Source organism: Drosophila nasuta, chromosome 3 (assembly GCF_023558535.2).
Source record: "Drosophila nasuta strain 15112-1781.00 chromosome 3, ASM2355853v1, whole genome shotgun sequence".
NCBI lineage: Eukaryota > Metazoa > Arthropoda > Insecta > Diptera > Drosophilidae > Drosophila > Drosophila nasuta.
The window spans coordinates 19,831,868-19,847,803 of record NC_083457.1 but is presented as its reverse complement, the minus strand read 5'-3'; the positions used below and the strand labels follow the sequence as shown (position 1 = coordinate 19,847,803).

At 34.5% G+C, this 15,936-nt stretch overlaps 5 protein-coding genes and 1 pseudogene across 5 annotated transcripts in view; 2 read left to right on the top strand and 4 right to left on the bottom strand.

Annotated features, from left to right (window-relative positions):
- The window catches only part of LOC132793957 (uncharacterized), a 55,581-nt gene that overhangs the window by 36,313 nt on the left and 3,332 nt on the right, over positions 1–15,936 (top strand). Inside the window, exons 2-8 of the mRNA XM_060804138.1 lie at positions 6,557–6,666; positions 7,226–7,511; positions 7,571–7,767; positions 8,436–8,624; positions 8,772–9,012; positions 9,073–9,252; positions 9,329–9,536. Of these exons, the coding sequence (XP_060660121.1) occupies positions 6,557–6,666; positions 7,226–7,511; positions 7,571–7,767; positions 8,436–8,624; positions 8,772–9,012; positions 9,073–9,252; positions 9,329–9,536 (1,411 nt within the window). The remainder of the gene's footprint in view (positions 1–6,556; positions 6,667–7,225; positions 7,512–7,570; positions 7,768–8,435; positions 8,625–8,771; positions 9,013–9,072; positions 9,253–9,328; positions 9,537–15,936) is intronic.
- On the bottom strand, positions 311–956 carry LOC132788414 (larval cuticle protein 1-like; annotated as a pseudogene).
- On the bottom strand, positions 2,470–3,098 carry LOC132788415 (larval cuticle protein 1-like). The gene is made up of 2 exons (XM_060795836.1): positions 2,992–3,098; positions 2,470–2,934 (listed from the first exon to the last, which is right to left on the bottom strand). The coding sequence occupies exons 1-2, from the start codon at positions 3,001–3,003 to the stop codon at positions 2,584–2,586; spliced, it is 363 nt and encodes a 120-aa protein (XP_060651819.1). The 5' UTR covers positions 3,004–3,098; the 3' UTR covers positions 2,470–2,583.
- LOC132788409 (larval cuticle protein 2-like) lies at positions 3,495–4,156 on the bottom strand. Its single transcript, XM_060795831.1, has 2 exons — positions 4,049–4,156; positions 3,495–3,988 (listed from the first exon to the last, which is right to left on the bottom strand). The coding sequence occupies exons 1-2, from the start codon at positions 4,058–4,060 to the stop codon at positions 3,632–3,634; spliced, it is 369 nt and encodes a 122-aa protein (XP_060651814.1). The 5' UTR covers positions 4,061–4,156; the 3' UTR covers positions 3,495–3,631.
- On the top strand, positions 5,125–5,854 carry LOC132788400 (larval cuticle protein 2-like). Its single transcript, XM_060795821.1, has 2 exons — positions 5,125–5,234; positions 5,294–5,854. Exons 1-2 carry the CDS (start codon positions 5,223–5,225, stop codon positions 5,744–5,746), a joined length of 465 nt encoding a protein of 154 aa, XP_060651804.1. The 5' UTR covers positions 5,125–5,222; the 3' UTR covers positions 5,747–5,854.
- Positions 9,967–13,558, bottom strand: LOC132788387 (probable cytochrome P450 4ad1). Its single transcript, XM_060795809.1, has 9 exons — positions 13,286–13,558; positions 12,423–12,532; positions 12,085–12,364; positions 11,253–11,322; positions 11,058–11,184; positions 10,831–10,995; positions 10,527–10,767; positions 10,283–10,465; positions 9,967–10,222 (listed from the first exon to the last, which is right to left on the bottom strand). Exons 1-9 carry the CDS (start codon positions 13,449–13,451, stop codon positions 10,008–10,010), a joined length of 1,557 nt encoding a protein of 518 aa, XP_060651792.1. The 5' UTR covers positions 13,452–13,558; the 3' UTR covers positions 9,967–10,007.

The window sequence follows — 15,936 nt, the reverse complement described above, 5'->3', positions numbered from 1 at the left end:
ATAAAGTCATGTCCGTCTGTCTGTGTGTCCGAATGAACACCTGGATCTCAGAGACTATAAGAGATGGAGACGTAATTTTTTTATGTTTGCAGGTAAATCAAGTTTGTTTCGAATATTTGCCATGTCCACTTTTATATGCTTTTATATGATCGCCAAATATTTAAAAAGGTTTAAGTCACAGTGGATCTTCTCACATCGGATACCTCTGTTAACTTTTCTTCTACGAGTTACATTCAATTGATGTTGTCACAAACTAAAAGTAGATGGTATAAAAAAAGTCCAATCGATGATTACTAAAAAAACAATAAACTGTTTGCATTATGCAATTTGCTGCATGTATTTTTATACTCGTAAAAAATCATGTGTCATGAACGAAAAATTTAAATATTTGTTATGTCAAGCAATAGTCTTAGATTGGGATCATCAATAGTTGAATGGCTTAGTGTTCAACCGAAGGATGAGCTGCGATCCAATCAAGGGCCTTCTGGATCTCAACTGGGATTGGGGGTGGAGTGGGCAGCACTTCACCAGATGGCTGGAAACCATTCTCATCAGCCACATAGGTGATCTGGACATGCTCGCCTTCGGGGGGAGATGTAGCTGAAGCTGCCCTTGATGTTGCCGTACTCATCGCCGGAACGCTGGTCATTGATGCCATTGACTGTCTCCAGTTTGGACTCAAAGCCATCTGGACGGATATCCTCACTGCGAAGGACGACACCATCTACTTCGTCTACGACTGGCACACCTGGGAAGGCGGCGGCCAAGCCAACAATAGCGCAGATCATCAACTGAAATCGGATTTATTTTATTAGACATTGGAAGATCCTTTCTTCGAATTATTCACTTACGAATTTGAACATTTTGTTTATTGTGAAGTTATCGAACAGGGAACCAACGTTAACTGATGATTTAGCATGGCATCATCTGTCTTTTTATACAAGTTGTTATAGAACCCAAAAAGAGTAAGAAACCTTTTCAGTTGCAATATTAATGCAAATTTTGGGAAAAAATTACCAAAATACAGGTTTATTGCCTTCAGATAAGCGACATTAAACTTGTTTTCATTTCGCAAAGCTGCAAAAAAAAACCCGCCCCAAAATTGCAAATTGTGGGTTGGCTCATATTGAATATATTGGAATTTAGTTATTTAAATTTAATTTGAACCCAGAAATTAATTTTTCCACTTATTTGCATTTATAAGCATCCAGAATTTGATGTTCATTATTGAATCAGGTTCTATTTTACATGAAGCTCATACAAATAGTGAATTCTCCCCGATTTCTCCCATATTAAGACAGACGTTTGTTATGCTAATGTATTTAAAATATTTGTTATGCTAATGTATTTAAAATATTGCGAAACATTTAAAATATAATAACACTTCCGCCCATAATATATTTTTTTTTCTAATGTTTCCGTTTTTTATTGTTACTTATTAAACGCGACGATAGGAAATAATTTAATCAAGATAATAAATAAGTATTGTTAACAAATATCAATGACGATTAAATATTATTATGTGAGAAAGCTACTGTCGAGTGTGCTCGACTGTGAGATACCCGTTACCCATTTTCAATAAATTAATATAGTGATAAATATATCGTAGGCTTTATTTGGTATATCGATATACTATGACATTGAAAATATACTGTAGAGTATGAAACATTCCTGATTGCAAATCTTGATTTAAATTAAAATTGATCTATGATACGTGCAAAAATAACAAGTAAGAAAGCTACAGTCGAGTGTGCTCGACTGTGAGATACCCGCTACCCATTTTTAATAAAGGCAAAATATTGCGGTATCATTTTCAAAATATACCGAATATACTGCAAAATACTAAAAAATCAAATGGTATATTTGGTATATCGATATAGTACACCATTCAAAATATACCGTAGACGGCACAATATACCATATTTTCAGCCAAAGCAACTAAGACCCCTAGTAAGTAGGCGCTTTTACCCATACAAAAGTATTTCTTTAATAACTTCCACAATTTTTTTTCTGATCGTAACCAAATTTTCAGGAATCATAGCTACTATAGTATTTATTGTATATACCAAAGCGATTGTAAATTTTGCAAAATGTATTAAATTGTACTAAGCCAATTAATTTATATCGAATTGTTGAGTATTGGATTGATTTAGTGTGTAAATCAACGTGGTTAATGCGATTAAAGAACTCAAGAACTCAAGTAATGTGGTATTAATTTTGAAATCGTTGGTAGAAGGCATATTTTTTGCACAGATTTAAAGATTCTTTTTATGATAATGTTTTAAAATGTGTATGTATTTGTTTTCGAAGTTTGTTTTGAGAATCTGAAAAAAACCGCAAACTATCTACAGATATATCTTAAATTGACCAATTTAACTAGATTCATTTCTGAAATTTCTTTAACAAATTTTTCACCAACTTCATTTCTCAGAACTATTCGATTGAGATTCCTGTTCAGAACATAAGCAATTGTATTATATTTTTGTTATAATCAGCATATATTTTACTATTTTGAGTCGACTAATTTTACTTAATTCATTTACTTTTGACGATTATTATATGAATGTTAGGACACTTGATTCCTTAGTGCTCTTCGTTGTAAGGATGAGCTGCGATCCACTCGAGAGCCCTTTGAATTTCAACGGGAATTGGTGGCGGGGTTGGCAGAACAGCACCAGTTGGTTGATAGCCGTTCTCATCGGCAATATAGGTTATTTCGACCGGCTCATCCTCGGGTGTGTCGAAACTGAAGCTGCCCCTAATGTTGCCATGTTCATCGCCAGCTCTATCCTCCTTGATGCCATTGGAAATCTCGAGATGGGTATTGAAGCCATCTGGGCGAATATCCTCACTGCGAGAGATTACTTCGGCGTTAACATCATCCAATTGTCCTGGATAGGCTGCAGCCAGGCCAACAAGAGCGCAGACCAAGAGCTGAAATGTATTATATTTTGTTAAAAAGTGATTTTTAGACGCACATCGCACACTTACGATTTTGAACATTTTAGTTGTTTTGCAGTGGTAGAACGGGGAACGATCGTTGACTGATGATCCACCTTGGGCTGCTATTGTCTTTTATACAATTCGAAGTTGATCTGATTGCATCACATAACATATAATATAATTTATAGTTTCGAGTCAACATGTTGATTTTTGCTTGATAGATTCTTGACAAGCTATTACCAAACTAGTTTACACTTTAAATAACTGCTAATAAACAGAGCTGACATAAATCAACGCAGAATGCGCCTGAAAGCAAAAGTGAAGATTGATCTTATTGTTTGCCATAATTATTAAGACTAGAAACCTCAAACATGAATTTATTTTTTTCATTGACATCGATTATATGTTAGATTGGCATTCAAATGGTATTCTTCAACTCTTACTGGCTATTTTAGTTCCTAAGTTTTAACACTGTTATACAGTTAACTACTCCACATTATTGATCATCAAGTTACCCCAAACTGACTTTCTCTTTTCTGATAAAACAATAATTTAATGATTGCCTTAGCAATTTGCTGCATATATTTTTAAAATCATACAAAAAATTAAATATTTTCGACTTTGAAGTATACTAGTTGTCCAGGGTCAAGCGGATTTGGTTCAACAATTGACTGAGTCACTGACTGATTTAGTGCTTCTCCAGAGATGGGTGACCTGCGATCCAATCAAGGGCCTTCTGGATTTCAACTGGAATTGGGGGTGGAGTGGGCAGCACATCACCAGATGGCTGGAAACCATTCTCATCAGCTACATAAGTGATCTGAACATGCTCGCCCTCGGGGGAGATGTAGCTGAAGCTTCCCTTGATGTTGCCATGAACATCACCCGAGCGCTGGTCATTGATGCCATTGGTGGTCTCCAACTTGGACTCAAAGCCATCTGGGCGCACATCCTCACTGCGAGAGACGACATCGGCATGAACATCCCCACCGGGTAAGACACCTGGGTAGGCTGCGGCCAGGCCAACAATAGCGCAGATCATCAACTGGAATCGGAGTCAAATAATTAGCCACTGAGAGATCTTTGCTTCGAATCGTGTACTTACGAATTTGAACATTTTGGATATTGTGCAGTTGTAGATCGGGGAACGAACGTTTACTGATGATCTGACTTAGCAACAGCTGGCTTTTTATACTTCTTTCTCAGGTAGTCAAGTATCTATACATATGTAGAGAGTTAGAACCTTTCCCCAAATTGTATATAATTTACATTTAGGTTTTGCAGGTTTTGCATCTTCACCAAACTCGTTTGCACTTCAAGTACGGTTAGGTAAATTCTGAAATAAAATGCAATGTGGTGACAGGTCTATCGGAGTTTCAAATTACTCAGTTTGATTGAACATTAATATACATGAAATATGTTCTTGATAGCTTGAATTGTTGCAATTTGATTAGAGAACACTTTAAAGAGGTGCATTTTGAAATAGAACTTCAATTTTAGTGCTCTATAAAGACGACTGAAAACTGCTTTTATAAACTAGCTAGACCACTTAAGTTATTCTTTCAAATACATAATATATAATAATATTATTATAACGTTACTATATTATTATATTCTAGAAAACAATTCGATTTCTTAATATTTTATTATTGCATACTTTTCAGTATTAATCAATATTTCATTGATGTGATTGAATATTATATAAAATGATGTGAATAATTTATTTGCTAATTTTTATATGATCAGTTCGATTTTAAAAAATTTTATTGTTGCATACTTTGCAGTATTAATCAATATTTCATTGATGTGATATATAGTATTTAAAATTTAGTGATTGAGTGAAACAAGTTTTGGTATTGAGCAAAAATAAGCGATTAACTTATGACGTCATTAATTTAACAAATTGTCATTTGACTCGGTTTGGTCTAATTTCGAAGCTGTTCAATAACTTGATTCCACTAAGTAGATGACTTAGTGACAAATGGGCGCGGTTTTTGGCAACCAGTTCACAATAATGCACTTTAGCATTCATATCAATATTATGGCAGTAATTCAATAACTTTAACACAAAATAAAAAAATTAGTGGGAGCGTCTGTTAGACCCATAACTCATAGCCATAATAATTGTGCGATGCGCACGAACTGGTCTCAGAGTCTCCGAGCAGACACATCTTTTATTGTGTCCAAACACAGAGTTGACTGTATAAAAGCCACAGCACGAAAAGTGTTCGACATCAGTCATCGTTTGCTCTCAACGTTCTCTAACTGCACAACCAAAAATGTTCAAGGCTGTAAGTATCTAGTCCCAGCTCAAGGAATTTCTAGTGGCTAACTGGGGATCTGTTTACAGTTGATCTTCGTCGCCCTTTTCGGCATCGCTTTCTCCTCACCACTTTCGAACAGTGCTCTTCGCTCCTTGGGTGGATCAATTGGTGCTAGGAAAGTGGTCCCAAAAGTGGTCGATGTCGCCCATGTTGCCGTCTCCCATGCCAGTGGCGATGATGTGCACGCCGAGACCTTGAACCGTTCCGATGATGTCCGCGCCGATGGCTTCAGCACCGTCTTAGAGACAAGCAACCACATCAGTGAGTCAAGGAACGGTGATGTGCATGGCAACATCCACGGTGATTATGGCTGGATCTCACCCGAAGGCGAGCACATCCAGCTCACCTATGTGGCTGATGAGAACGGTTACCAGCCAAGTGGTGCCCATCTGCCAACTCCACCCCCAATCCCAGTGGAGATCCAGAGGGCTCTTGAATGGATCGCATCTCATCCCCCAGCAGAGACCTATGATCATTAAACATTGATTGATCCCTTTGAATGGACTTGGACTTATCTTTGGAATAACGATGGTGAAGAATAGTTTTTAAGTCTTTCGAGAATAAACTCAAATTGCAAACTCTTTAAATAGCATTTGTGTCATTATTTTTCAATTTAAGTAATTTATATTATAAAGTGGAATATTTAAGATCTTTTCAATTGATTTAGAAATCAAATTGACAATGTCAATAGCACTTTAAATTAAAGATGCACAAATTGCTGGCAATAAAATATGGAATGCGACGGGATACAAGAAATGATATCATGGTAATAAATAATGTATACGATTTTGCTAAGGTGTTATTCTAAAACCTGATCAATTCATTATTTCATTTCATTTGCATTTCACTACACTCGCTTTATTGAATATTTGCTTGAACATTTAACGGCAAAATGCATTCAAAAGAATGTATTTTTATGGAAATAATTGTGCAGGAGAAACTGTTTCAAGTTATTCACAATACACTTTGTCAAATATTCATTAGGCATTGTCTTTCTGTGGTATTATAACAGTGATTTTTCTGAATTTTGTATGACCTTATGATATTTTTTCCCTAAATGTTAAATGAATGAAATAATATGAATAACTTTGCTTTACAAATTAAATTTTATACTATTATACTAGATTTTTTTTCAATCAAATTATAAATACGAATATTATTGCGACCGTGCAAGAAATAATTTCTTAATTCTTAATACAATGACCCATATTTAACTATTCAAAATATATCACAACATATCAAAATATGTTTTATTTATTTATTTTTATGTTTTTCTTTTTATAAAACAGCTTATTTGAGAACACTATTAAAATGGGGTGAACAGTACGATTACAAAAACATGCGTCTTTGGGCTGGACCACTGCCTTATGTGTTAATAATGGAAACCAAGTATCTTGAGGTAAGTGAACGCAAAGTATCTTTGTCTATAGTTGCTCATTCTGACTGACTCCGTTATTTATTCACTATGTATCTGAACTATTACCACCACCCAATCGACAAAAGAGAATAAATGTTTACACAATATACATAATTCGCTATGAGGATGAATTTTCAAAAAATCAAAATAATTTTTAAAAATCATTTATTTAATTAATAAGACTTTTTATTTTTTGACAAACACACGATTTGAAAAAAAGAAGTCATACATAACAAGATTCAATATGTATGTTAGGCAATTACCTATTCATACAATTTTTAGTATGCTTGATAAATAAAATAAATAAAAGTTTAGTTATGGTTGTAATATCTTTCTGTTTATATTATTTTTTTGCAGGAATTTATAACCAAATAATACTGAAATTATACTAAAATCTTCTCACATTCATTATTAACAAACATCATTTAGAATATTACAATTGCTAAAAATTTTGTAGTTATACATAACCACTTTACCTGAGTTATCAAAAAATGAAAAGTTTGTCAGTAGATTAATTAATTGTATTTTTTTTTTAATGCAGCATGTGCTAAGTAGTACCACTTTGGCATATAAAGAAGATCCTTATAACTTGCTGTATCCCTGGCTGGGCAGAGGACTTCTCACTTCAAATGATCATCAATGGGCCGTACGTCGGAAGCTGATAACGCCTTCATTCCATTTTAGAATCCTTAAGGACTTTCTGCATGTTATTAATGAGACAACTGGTCGCTTTATGACGCTGCTGGAAAAAGAATCTGCTACAGCTCACAATCAGATGATCGATATTCAAGAACTGGTCACGAGGAATACTATTGACGTTATTTGTGGTAAGCACTGTTAACCTAATTCACAACACGTTTTTCCCCTCAATTTGATATTCTTATAGAGACTGCAATGGGCTTTCGGGTTAACAGCATTGAGGGGAAACCTTCGCCGATAGTTGAAGCCATAAGTATCCTCTGCAACGTTATTCCCGAACGTGCATTTGCCGTTGTGAAGCGCATTGACTTCTTCTTCAAAATGACCCCATTATACAAACAGCAGCAGGAAGCTCTGGCCACTTTACGTGAAGAGTTTGCAAAGGTAAAAATATGGCAAAGTTTTACGATTTCGCATATTATTTTACATATATTATTAATTAACTCCCATTGAGTAAGTATACTTGAACAACTTTGTTTATACCCCCTACCCATAAAGTATATATGTATATACATACATATATTCTTGATCAGCGTGAACAACTGAGATGATATAGTCATATACATACGTCTGTCTATCGGTCTGTATGCGTGTCCGTTCGTCTGCATGAGCACCTACAGAGATCTCAGAAATTATAAGAAATTGCGATACAATTTTTCAAAGTTGTTTCAAGTGTTTGTTACTCTCATTTATCACTCAAATTTGGCGAAAACAAGTAGCAAGCGTAATAACAATTATAACTATGTTATTACGGATTCCTAAAAATGTATTTGTATTCGAATGTGCAAAGTCCTCACTTTGGCTGACAATGTGGTATATTTTGTACTCTATGGTATATATTAAATGTAGTACTATGTCAATGTACCAAATATAGTCCCAGGTATTTTTCAATATATATTTTGTTGATATACTTTAAGATTAATACCGTACAGTTTTGAATTTTCCCAATATCGGTAGAGGGTATCTTACAGTCGAGCACACTTGACTGTAACTTTTTTACTTGTTTTGCTTTCAATAAGAAAATTATATATTAGGCCTTTTTAAATTTGTAGATTATTGAAGAGCGTCGCCTATTTATTAATTCTTCAAGTTATCAAGCGTCGTTAAAAAGTAATGCTGATGTCTTCGATTCCAAGCGTCCTAAAATGGCATTCCTTGACAATCTTCTGACCGCCGAGGTGGAAGGTAAACCAATGTCATTCCAAGACATTTTTGAAGAAGTTTCAACATTTATGTTTGAGGTAAGTAATATCATTCACATAGCTAAATATGTAAAATAAGTTTCATCTTTTATATTTTATTACCCGAAAATAATTATTTAAAAAAAAAAGTTCAATGGATGTTTACATAACGCACCTATAATAAAACTTTCTCACGTTTTTCTATAGGGTCACGATACCACAGCCTCGGCGATAACATTTGCCATTTTGTGCATGGCATTAACGCCCGAGACTCAACAAAAGGCATATGAGGAGCAACTGAAAATCTTTGGGGATGATAAAACACGTCATCCCACATACGATGAAGTGCAAGAGATGAAGTATCTGGAGCTGGTGATCAAGGAGACATTGCGACTTTTTCCTAGTGTGCCATATATTTTTCGCTTTATTCGGAATTCGACTGTAATTTGTAAGTTTTAATGAAATTGCAATACAAAATTTTTATTAATTGTTAATATTCAACTACTAGTGGATAAATACTTTCCGAAAGGGACGACAATTGCATTGCCCATTTTGTCAATCGGACATAGTCCCCACAGTTTTGATGCGCCTTTTGAATTTCAACCCGAACGCTTCGAGGTTGACAAACGCTCCAAAGCAAGTGCCTTCGACAATGTGCCCTTCAGTGCCGGACCCAGGAACTGTATAGGTACATATTTACATACATACATACATATATCTAAATTAAAAATGAAACTTGTTCATATAATTTTCATTTACTTTAGGTCAAAAGTTTGCGCTGCTTGAGCTTAAAGTGACGCTGTCTAAATTACTTCGCAAATTTCAAATTCTGCCTGCTCCTTTGTCGAAGCAGACCATAGCTCAAATCTTCAATCCTCGCTATCGACCTGGACCGCAAGAAGTGAAACTCCAAGTGGCCGTAACGCTCAAGTCCATGACAGGAGTTTTAGTTCGACTCCAAAAGCGACCATAACACAAACGTTTCTTTTTTTTTTATTCTTCACTAGTTTTTGTTTAATTTACGGCGTGGCTTTATTATATTATATTTCCTTAAGATTAAGGTGATAATCTTTAAATAATACAAGAATAAACAAGGAATAATCCTAAAATACATATATAAAAATGCTATGTTTATATAGTACTAAATTATAAATTTACCATATAGTGAAAAATATATCAGATTGTCAGTTAAAGTAGACCAATAGTAAGTAAGCTTTTTTGCCCAAAAATATTTCGTTAATGACTTTTGAAATTTGATTGAAACCAAATTGTTTAAAAATCGTAAAGACTATAGTTATTATAGTATATACTTTTTAGGAGATGCCTCCTTCTCCCTGTTACATACAATTCTTGGATGCACAAAGTTATAATACCCTTCCACCTAATAGGAAAGACAACCAAATACAATTTCTTAAGTGGGATCTTTAATAAATATCAAAAAATTTACAATCGTTTCTTAAGTCTTATTTGAATACCGTTCTCCGATTTAAGAGTAACACGTATATTAAATATAGGATCGTATTCAGTCTCCGGCACACAATCGATGCGTGTATGGTCATTGATGCCAGGCGGCAAATTATCCACTGGGGGCAGTATTTCAAAGTGACGCACTAACTGAGAAAGAATCGCCTGCACCTCATACATGGCAAACTTCTCGGCTGTAAAATTAAAGTGGTTGTTAAAAAATGTTAATCAAAAATGAATTCAACTTTTCTTACCAATGCAACGTCTGGGTCCAGCGCTAAATGGCACACTCTTGAATGCATCGATGCCCGTGTTCTTTTCAGCATCTTCGAAGCGTTCAGGTCGAAAGACACAAGGCTCTTCAAAGTAACGCTCGTTGTAGCCCATTGCAAGAAGGCACATCATCACTGTGGTACGCTTAGCCACTTTGGTACCATCTAGAGAAGAATGAGGTTCAATAAGAATTCGAACATTCGATAAATCCTCCAAAATACTTACTGATGTCAATTGCTTTGCGATTGGTTCGCGCTATGATTGGCACAGCTGGGAACAGGCGCAAAGTCTCACGAATAACCAGCTCCAAATAGTGCATTTTCTGTAATCGTTCAATATCTGATTCACAACTCAGATCTTTGCCAAATATGCGCACTTGTTCCTCATAGACTTTTTGTTGAATGTGTGGATGGCGAGAGAGAGTATAGACGGCGAAGGAGATTGCAGAGGCTATGGTATCATGCCCCTACAATAATAAACAGGAAAATATTGCAATGATTCATTTCATTCCATTACACTGAAAACTTACCGTAAATATAAATGTAGAAAGTTCTTCGACAATTTCTCGCTCCTTCAGCGCACGTCCATCGAGCTTGGCACCCAATAAAATATCGAGGAAGGGTTTATTGATAGGCTCGCTGTTATTGGGCTTCGCATTAGCTTTTGCTAATTGATGACTGCGTTGTTCAATGATCTAATGCAAGAATCGTAAATAATTCATAAGATTATCAAGCAATCCATTCAGCTGATACTTACCCTCTTAACCTCATTTCTAAGTAGTTGCAATGCCCGACGCTGTTTCAAATAGTACGGAGTCAGTCGGAAAAGCGCATCGAAACGCTTTACAATGCTGAAAGTGCGCTTCTGCACCACATCACAGAGACTGTCATATGGAGCAAAATGTTAATAAAGCAAATATTGGGAGTGTGGTTAACAATCCAAATCACTTACTCTTCGATTGCACTGTGCAAATTTGAGGGCTCGTCATTCAGCGAGTTGCTGGCCAAGCCTGTTGCATTTTCTAGAAGGATTAAAAGATTACATTTGGCATTGTAAATATTTCTCATTGAAAGAGCATCTATAGTATGTACTCTTTTTTACATCAACTTATGAAAAGTTATTTAAATAATTTCAAAATCAAACAATAATGAATGATTTCGATTTTGCATGTGCATATCTTACATCAAATATAATTTAAGAATAGAAAATTAAACCATTGGGGTCTTAAATCTTGTTGTTCTACTTTACATTTATGCTCTGTTTATGCTAACAAATGTTTTCATAATATTTGATAAGTTAAGGTTGATCAATGATTGAGTTTTTTACACAAAGTTTTCTTACAATATGTCTACCAAGAGTGTAAGTAGAAAAATAACAAGCTGTGAGATTCTTAAATCTTGTTCTGTGTTGTGCCACTTCTTCATTACAATTATGTAAAAAGCTTGGCAGAATTTTGAATGTACATTGCTGTTTAGCATATTCGAAATGCTTCCTTGAAAACGCTCCCTTAAAGATGCTCATATTTTGGGCGCTGTGAAACTTTGTGACCGCACAATCTCTGGTACTTGTAGCCATATTCTAGGCAATAAATCTTATTTATAAAATGGTCGTAATAAATTACAAAAATAAACGAGTGCAACGGCATTAGGCCCGCTCTCTGTGGTCTAACCATACGAGTAGGGATGGAAAAAGGGAAAACGACAAAAAAAAAACAATATCCATGACAAATGCTTAAAGTTTTTTTCAAGCTGGCAAAAGGCAACAGGCAACAGGCTCCACCTACCACACACAATATCCAGGGTACACTTGGCAACCAGCACCTGGGCATCGAAGGGCTGCAGTGTGTCCGCCTGTTGGTCGAGCTTCTTCACAAATCTCTCGCTTGTCCGATGCACCACACGCAAATAACCTTCGATTGCGGACCTTTCGAAGGCAGGAACATAGAGCTTCTGGTGCTTCAGCCAACGGGCGCCGGAGCTGGTGAGCAGACCATCGCCCAGCCAGGGTCGAAGGAAGGAGTACAAGTGCTCCTTGTAGAGAAGTGAAGAGCTGGACAACATATTCTGGTCAAAGGGCAATAAATTTATATTCAAGTTTTCAATTTCGAACTGGTTGACTTACCTGAATTTCAGCTGGATCACTGAGTATCATGTGGTATTGCAATAACACCAGCGAACGATAGCCTTGAAAATCATATTTTCGGCAATACTGCAAGATTTTCTTTGGGTATTCTGTTAAATATGTAAACATGTATTGACATATACTAAGTAATAATAGTAATTTATTAAATTTCTTTAGATGTACTTTACTAAACTTTAAACTCTGTATATTTTTCAGCACTCGCATCTTTAGCGATGCATAAAATATTGGAATATTGCATAAAATATTGGAAAAAATATAAAGGCAAATGAGCAAAAGCTGCCATCGCACAATGACTGCATCAAGCATCTATTAAATCGCAATGAAAGTATCATCAAGTTAGAACTGAGAGATTGAGTTGAAGTACAATGGCTACGCACTGAGGCGTTCAATGCTATCCAAGCATGGCAAAACTATCAATTGTTGTGCATCATTTCTATTCGGTCTATTGTGCATTTGGAATGATTACTCAGCAGTCTCGAGTAAGAAAACAGCACTAAAATTATTCCTCGAATTGCAATTGGGGACCGTCGATTGTCTGGAGGGAAATCTGCCGCATAAAAAGAAGCACTGATATCTGATGGAAATTTCAAGATAATCTTGTACAGAGAATAAATACGGCTCTGGCTGCATTTTGGCATTTTTCTTTGAATATGAAATTCAGTGCAATGAATAATATGCGTTTTTTTTCTTCAGCTGAAAACGAAACGGCAACGGCATTTAAAAAGATTTACTTTCCTTGAATTTATAAATTGCAATTTTGGTTCGTCTTGAGCAGAGTAGAAGTACTTCTGATGCACTTGTCTAAATAGTTCATAAATATAGGTTGTTGGTTATCTACTCACCAGCTGGCTTGAGTCCAAACTGAAAGAGATTACCGACAAATGGATATGGCGTCGGACCCGGTATCATTTCCATAATACCAGCCATGTGATCCAAGTAATTGAATATCCGCACACCCTTAAACACCAAAAGGGTGGCCAAAATAATGGCCACTGCAACCAGGAACATTTCTATGACTATTGTTATATACTACGCAGTTGAGTGAATAATTTCTTGTTTCGCGATTTAGAATTAGTGTCCGTTCAATTTGCGAAAGGTTTGGTAACTGATCGACTCACACGAAATGTCTTGAGTTATTGCCAAATTTCGTGGTCAAACCAGCGATAACATCATTGATAAGCTGCTATCTATATTACACTTAGCTACTCTATGAAGATATAATATGCACAAAATAAGTATGTCGATCTAAAATTAATTTGTAATGCAATAAACCGGCAACACTTATCATTGGTTGTAAATATAATCATTCCTAATTGCATGTTCAATTATGGCACTTGAATTGGTAGTTGTGCTAGCTAGTTAGGGAATTGGCTAATTAAATTGTCAATTGACTCACCGTGAATTAAGATTATGACGTGGAAGTTTAAAGTACACTCCTGGCCAGATAATTGTTATCAGATTGTTAAACAACTTCAAAAGTCTGTGAGTCAAAACTAAATAGGGTGACCTAAATCAACAATTTTAAAATTAAAAGTGAATAAAAATAATATAAGATGCAAGTTATCGATTTCAATTCAATTAGTAAGTATTATTAAAAGCAAATTATGTATGTTCTTGGATTAGATTAAATGTAATAGTTAAAAAAGAAGTAACAACATTTCAAAGAAAATAATACTTAACTTAATTGTATTAGTTGGGAATCGAAAATAAATGAACAAATAAAATTATTTGGGCATATGACATCCGCTCGACTAATCCATGATCAAAACCACAATTTCATGCAATCATTGTATACTTTTAGGCGCTACCGAAAAATGTTATCTTAGTTTGTCCAGTTAACATTAATAAATTATACTCTTCAATGGTCGAAGAGATGCCATAGCGTAGATGCCGCGCAACTCTCTTGTTGTTTTACACAAACGGGCAATTAAGTTTTGCAAAAAATATTTTTATTTATTCTTTTCATTGAAAAATTCGCATAAGAATCATAAACGAAATTAATTGAATTGTACTTCTTAGGTTTATTTAAATGTATATTAGGTTTGTCCTAAATGAGTTTTCCCTAGAAAATGTTTTTATGGTACTTTATTAGTTCAACTACTTAATAAATCTGATATCTAAGAAAACAATAGGTTTAAGTATATGTTCAATTACATTTTACTTATATTTCTATGTGTTAACTATACTATTTAACTGTATAATCATCAACTAAGAACATCTAAAATTTGTATATTCATAAATAACCTAACTACATCGACTCCTCAAAACACTTCTTGACAAGAGCGTATGCTGTGCACAAAACTTGTTTGGGAATATGCATGCTAATCAAAAATTATACTCAGGTATGAGACGTAGAAGAGAGAGAGTCGTATAACGTTTACTCTCTTAATGATTAACAGACTCCCGTATAAGAGAGCAGACTGGTTGTAAATTATTCGTTTAGCAACTTTTGTTTATGTTTTGCTTGTTTTGTTTGTTAGCACGTTCTCAATTTCACAGTGCTTCAACCAACACTCAATATAATGGACTCAGCGTTTGATAAAACACCATTTCAATGCATTCGATTGGCTAATTTGTATACATACCGGTATATCAAATAATTTCCATATTTTGTATTCTACAGTAAAACTATACCTCAATTAAAACTAGGGATTATTCAACGTAATTGAATTGGTATTCAAATGCACAACCATGCAAGCAATGAAAATCAATTCAGTTGAGTTAATAATTGTATAACCCGTACAACAATGTGTGTAAGAAATATACATGTAAATATAAAATACTTACATTTGATTTCAAAAAATACGATTAGTGTCAGACACAATAAGTTTTGAATATACATACTTACGTAGATTAAGATTGTTTTCAATTTCCACCCACATTACACAAAAAATGTCAATTTGTCTATAGATGGCATTAAAAATGTACATTCTATTTATATAATAAACAAATCACTCTATAATTGTTTTCCTTAAGTACTATTAAAAAATAATAATGTAATAATGTTATATTGTAAAAATCGACTACAATTCAGGTTTATGTATTCAACAACAGGTAGAAAAGATTGGACAGAAGAATGTTTTTATTTATGACGAGTCATTATTATATGACCTAATACAAGTCTAATCGATTACTTAAAAAAAAATAAAATATTTAACAGACGATCAAGGTTCACATGAAACATGTTTCTGGCACAACAAAAAACAAATAAGAAATCTACAATTAAGGGGGCTCGACTGTGAGATACCCGCAACCTATGAAAACAAAAAATTCTGTTATTATTCTTGAAAAATACCAAATTCATATACCGTAAATATGCAAAAATAAACCATATGTTTAAATTGGTATATCGATATACTCTACAATAAAAATAAACCATAGAGTACAGAATATACTAGATTGTCAATCAAATCAACTAAAGCTTGAATGCAGCAACTGCTTTGTGCCTTATTCGATATTTTATATAACTTTTAAAATTTGTATCTGATCACAA

Excerpts from the sequence above, each read along its gene's own strand:
- LOC132788387 (XM_060795809.1), bottom strand. The coding sequence starts at position 13,451 with ATGTTCCTGGTTGCAGTGGCCATTATTTTGGCCACCCTTTTGGTGTTT. Across the intron at positions 12,533-13,285 it reads GTTTGGACTCAAGCCAGCTG|AATACCCAAAGAAAATCTTG; the intron begins GTGAGTAGATAA and ends CATATTTAACAG. Across the intron at positions 10,466-10,526 it reads TCGCAAAGCAATTGACATCA|ATGGTACCAAAGTGGCTAAG; the intron begins GTAAGTATTTTG and ends ATTCTTCTCTAG.